Source organism: Sceloporus occidentalis, unplaced genomic scaffold (assembly GCF_023333645.1).
Source record: "Sceloporus occidentalis isolate IW3139 unplaced genomic scaffold, rSceOcc1.0.p SCAF_11, whole genome shotgun sequence".
NCBI lineage: Eukaryota > Metazoa > Chordata > Lepidosauria > Squamata > Phrynosomatidae > Sceloporus > Sceloporus occidentalis.
Genome location: NW_028316991.1, coordinates 1,903,697 through 1,909,696, shown reverse-complemented (window position 1 = coordinate 1,909,696; position 6,000 = coordinate 1,903,697). Strand labels below are relative to the sequence as shown.

Below are 6,000 nucleotides of genomic sequence, written 5' to 3'. Positions count from 1 at the left end.
GGGATCTGGATCTTACAGCGATCCAAATCATTCATACAATATAACTGACACAATACTTTTATAAATAAATACATTAATAATCTGCACTGTCCCCAGGATTTAGATTCCCCATAGTGTGCCCCCTTTACCGCTAACTGCACCTTAAATTAACATTATTAAATTCATGAAATTAACCCTCAGTCATCAGCACTAAATTAACCCTAAAGACCCCATTAACCATAACTGCCCCTAAATTAACTCTAAACACCCTATCAACCATAACTGCCCCTAAATTAACCCTAAACACCCCATCAACCATAACTGCCCCTAAAATTAACCCTAAACACCCCATCAACCATAACTGACCCTAAATACCCCATTAACCATAACTGCCCCTAAATTAACCCTAAACACCCCATCAACCATAACTGCCCCTAAATTAACCCTAAACACCCCATCAACCATAACTTACCCTAAATACCCCATTAACCATAACGGTCCCTAAATTAATTGCATGTACTCCAGATAAATTACCTAATAAATTGGTATGGTTGATGGGGTCTTTAGTGTTAATTTAGGGGCAGTTATGGTTTTGGAGATGTTCAGACCCAATCATCTAGCCATCACAATTTGGCCCTCGTCCAACACATCAACTTTAAGCCCCAAATGTCCACTTGCTGCCTAGTATATGCCACCCACTGACAGGTGCCATGATTATCAATGTTATACACTTCGCCTTTTAGTGGTCATAATGTTATGGCTGATCAGTGTATATACCGTATTTGCTCGATTATAAGACGACCCTGATTATAAGACGACCCCCCAAAATCTGAATATTAACTTAGGAAAAAAGAAAAAGCCTGAATATAAGACGACCCTAAAGGAAAAAAGTTTTACCAGTAAATGTTAATTCATGTAAACTATTTTTTTTAATAAAAGCTATGATTGAGAAAAATATTTTTTTTGTTTTTATTTCTTGTATTTTCCAGCCTGTCCCCCAGTTACGCACATCTGCCCCCAGGCTTGCCACACCAATATGGCACTGTGGCCCATGATATGCCTTTTAACCCTCTATATGCCACTGTGCCCCATGGTATGCCTTTTGACCCCCTATATGCCACTCTGCCTCCAGAAATGCCTTATACCCCTATATCCCATTCTGGCATTTAGGGGGTTAAAATGCATATTATGGGGCAGAGTGGCATATAGGGAGGTATAAGGCATTTCAGGAGGCAGAGTGGCATTAAGGGAGTTAAAAGGCATTGTATAGAGCACTCTGCCTCCAGAAATGCCTTATACCCCTATATGCCACTCTGGCATTTAGGGGGTTAAAAGGCATATTATGGGGCAGAGTGGCATATAGGGAGGTATAAGGCATTTCAGGAGGCAGAGTGCTCTATTAAATGCCCCCTTAACGCCACTCCAGAAATGCCCTATGCCCCCATTTAACTAACACACACACACACACACACACTCTCTCCCCCCCTCCCCTCCCCTCTCTCCTCTCTCCCCTCTCAGCCCTCTCTTACCGGTGCTTCCAGCCGGGGCAGCGGGTTGACGTCGCCTTCTGCTGCAGCCGGAAGGAGGTGGAGTTGGCAGCGGGGGTTTGTATGCGTCCGTCGCGTATACTTTCCCCGGCTGTCAGAGATCAGAGATCTCTGACAGTCGGGGAAGTTCTACGCGACGGACGCAGACAACCCCCGCTGCTAGCCACACCTCCTTCCGGCTGCAGCGGACGTTGTCTACGCGGATCGTGTAGACGTCAACCCGCTGCCCCGGCAATACAGCAGGAAGCACCGGTAAGTGTGTATGATGGGGGGGGGGGGGTGAGACAGGAGGATCCAGGTCCCCTGCAGCGGTGCGGGGGATCTGGATCTTAGTCTCCTAATCAGACTCTATTTGAGGTCTGATTAGAAGACGACCCCGATTAGAAGACGAGGGGTATTTTTCAGAGCATTTGCTCTGAAAAAAACCTCGTCTTATAATCGAGCAAATACGGTATAACGTGTGCGGCTGCACTAAACAAGAGAGGAGAAAATTACATCTAAACACAAGCACCGCAAAAATTTTAAAACAGTCTCAGTCAAGGGGGGTATAGAAAGAAAAAAAACAACCCAGTCAGTGAGTGGTTCAGATATTTGTACATATAGATACTGTCCAATGATCCGTCAATCTGTCGATATTTAGGATGACAGCTTAGAGACATAGAAACCTAGAATTTGAGGGCAAAAAAAACAGTCTGCCCATATTTCCTAAAGTAAAACTTTAATCAGCCTTCGGCCTACAACCTCTGCTTATTGGTATATTGATAGACAGATATGTCTCCAAATATGGTGTATGTTCCCATGAGAGCTAATAATAATAATCGATGAATAACGCTAGTTTTGTGGCTCAGAAATACTTCAGCTCTAGTTATGTAAATTAAGTAGCGTTTCACACCGGCACTGACAGCCAATCCCAGGTGAACTTTCACATAAGGAAGTAACAAACCACCAATCAGTTTCCTCTCGATGCTGCCCCCCCCCAACCCATACCCAATTACGATTGGACTTACACTACCGTCTTTAGTAACTTCTAGCCAATCAGACATCTCCTTTCACTCTCGCAAGTCAGCTATTGAGCAACTGGGGGTGTGTCTTATGCCAGGCTGCTCGCAGATGCAGGACTCGTATTATCCTGCCGGATCTATTGTATTGCCGGGTGCTCCGGATGACCAGCGGATGACTGCCACTGACGGCGCAAGCCATGGCTTTCTGGAAGAAGGCACCGTGTCTTCAGCGTTCCTCCAAGGAGAGGTACGTGTCTTACCGTGTGTCATGAAACTGACCTTGTTCCTGTCTGGTGTAATGGACAGATCCGTTCTTTTAGGACCAATCATAACACTTCTAGATATTTGGGTTCTTTTTATTATGTATTGCAAGCCCCCATGCCACTTAAAGGGTTACTAGGTTCCTGGTATACTAGTCCGTGATGTTAAACCGAATGTGTTGCATGCAGGATTCTTCATCAGTGAAGCAGGTCGCTTAATCGATAGACGATGAGCCTTATAAGCTCGCGTGCTATTGATATTATTGGGTATGAAGGTGAGCTACATACATGTGCTTTAGAACTCTGCAGACATAGATGCTGTGTTGTCTGGATGCAAAGACATATGTAGTTCATTGAGTGGTATAAATAAAATTCAGGCTGTGTCATAAAGCCATCGGACAACTGGTTATGTAATGACTTATATCCTGTAAACTGGATCAACCTCTATTTCTGGTTTCCTATTTGAACTGTCCACAGAAACACGCCACGCTGTGACACTAATATTAGAAATACGCTGTGTGCATTATATATGCCTGCGGACAAATAGATTGTATTTGTCTGGAATGTTATTGTCATTTTAATGGTCTTTTTTGTAAATATTTTCCGCCCTACATATATATATATATATATATATATATATATATATATATGTGTGTGTGTGTAAATACATACAGGGGTACACTCATACATAAATATAGACCTGTCCTGACTCATGCCCCTTCCTATACACTGAGAAACACACAGTACCAGCATACACAAACTGCTATCTACTTTCGCACGCTCCCATTATGGTGGCCCCTGTCTCGTAGTACTCGGGTCGCACACCTCTAAGGCTGGCGCTGTTTCCTGTGTATTTAATATTGGGGCGTATTACAAAATGTAACAAAAAAACAAAATAACTCCAGCTCACCATTCAGACGTTTTGCAGAGACGCTTCAAATTGCAGGGAGCACGGGATAGAAAGCCAAGCCATATCCTCAGTTAATCCAAATAACAGTATAGATAGAAGATCCCGCTGCACAAATAAGGGTTTAAAAATTCTAAATTTAATTAGACCAGTTAAAACATGATAGAGAGAAAAAGAGACGTGCTCAAGTGATTGAAAGAAAATACGCCAACGCGTTTCAAACCTTACGGTTCTTAATCCTAAATAATAATTATTATAATTTATTTATAAAGCGCCAACAGATTCCGCAGCGCTGTACAAGTTAAAAATTTTACAGATAACGACAAGTGCAAAATGACAAGCAATTGACATACGGATACAAGAGGAATGGAGGGCCCTGTTCCCGCAGGAACTTACATTCTAGGTGGATAAGGGGTGAGAAACAGGAGGTGAGGACTGAGTGGTAGTGAATGATGTTAATGTAGGGGGAGTTTATGTCAGTGGCGGGCAAGATTTAGAGAGTTCTTTGATGTGAGGGATGAAAGATAGGTTAGAGTCTAGGGTCACTCCGAGGCAGCGGACGTGTGGTGATGGAGAGATAGTGGGTGCGTCAACAGTGATAGAAAGGTCACGAGGGGAATAGAGTTAGAGGGAGGGATAACAAAATATATTTGCAACTTCAATGTCTTTCCATCCATAAAAAGCACATACAATTATGCCCCCTGATATGCCACTCTGCCCCCCCAGATATGCCTCTCTGCCCCCAGATATGCTTTTTGCCCCCCCCCCCCGATATGCCACTCTGACCGCCCACTCCGATTTACCAATGCACCCCCGGACTCCCTGGTGCCTAGTGGGGGCATGCTTTCCAAATGTTTTATTTGGGTTTGGCGATGCAAGATTTAATTCTAGCAGATAAAATATCAATGGTTTACCATTCTGTGTTCCACAGTCATTCGTATAGATCTTTGGAGTGTACCATGAAACTTCTTCCTGTTATACATATGGATTCTGCTGGTGACGGCTTTGTTGCATTTTTATGACAGCGATAAAAATGCGGCTGCAATTTCAGAGCAAATTTTAAATGCTCGTAAAACAAATGGCCTATATGTGGATATGATGTCTGCATGTTCTACTGACAATGCAAGCGTTTGGTAAGCATAATGGTGTATACCAGAAACTTCATGCTGTAAATCACCATATATTGCCAGCTGGCTGCCCAGCTCACATATTTCATATTACAGCTAAAAAAGCATCAGATGTCTTAACGTGTGGTGTGGAAAGTCTCATTTTGAAATTATATCATTATGTCTCAACATCAGCTAAGAGAGTTGCCACCCTGAAATAAATATTTGACTTTGTTGACCTTGAATGGTCAGAACTTCTTTGCCATGTACAAGATGGCCGTCTCTCTTTTTCCAGTAATTGAAAGAGTTTTAAAGAATTGACCAGCTGTAAAAGTTTACTTTCAAAGCACTGGAGAGGATGAAACGCCTAAAGTGATATGGAAATGTATTGTGGATATTTTTCAGATATTAAAACTGGAGCAAAATGACCTCACTGTAGTTGATATTTATGAGATCATGACATCAATGAGAGGCAAATACAGGCTAATCCAAATACAGACAGACAATTTTTTTGGATACCTTGTTGGGAAATCTTTAAAGAAGCTACCTCCCCTGCAAGCAAAGAAAACAGAATCTGAATCCCTTGCATTTTATCAAAAAGCTGTTAAATCTTTAGGACAGTGGTTTGATTTTTTTTTTCAGACAAAAACTATTTGTCTGAAATCCAGCACTTAAATGTGAAGGAGAACCATAATAAACTTGGTAAACTGGTGACGGTGGCGGAAGTTCTAAATTAACTCTTTCAATGGATGTAATATATGAAGAATATGCTTGTGTTTGTCCACATCTTCAAGCAGTTTCCTTCAGTACTGAAGTGGAGGATGACCTCAACAGTGATAAATCTTCAAAAATATTCATGAAAGCCGGACCCTAAAACCTGCCTAACCTCTTGAAAGTGTCAAGTTGCATTTGTCACCAGCATTCCATGCTCAAAGGCAGCAGTTGCAAGAGTTTTCAGCATGATGGGATTGTGCTGGTCTGACACGAGGAACAGATGCAGCATTAAGCTGATAAAATCTGAATTTAAGGGTGAAAGTCAATTTTTACATGGACGCTTTACAGCGTTTTAAAAGGAAATACACATTTAGGCATTGGTGTTAAAAACAAAAAGTGCTGAGCTGATGCCATGTGTTGCTAATGTGTTTGTCATATTGCCATGTGAGCTGAATTAGATACAGCATTAATATTTCAGAGAGGTTG

General features: G+C 42.1%; 1 protein-coding gene across 1 annotated transcript in view; it reads left to right on the top strand.

Moving 5' to 3' along the window:
* The first annotated feature begins 2,636 nt into the window (after positions 1–2,636).
* The window catches only part of LOC149305426 (protein FAN-like), a 20,270-nt gene continuing 16,906 nt past the window's right edge, over positions 2,637–6,000 (top strand). The window contains exons 1-2 of the mRNA XM_089477503.1: positions 2,637–2,774; positions 5,206–5,423. Coding sequence (XP_089333629.1) covers positions 2,637–2,774; positions 5,206–5,423 — 356 coding nt within the window. The remainder of the gene's footprint in view (positions 2,775–5,205; positions 5,424–6,000) is intronic.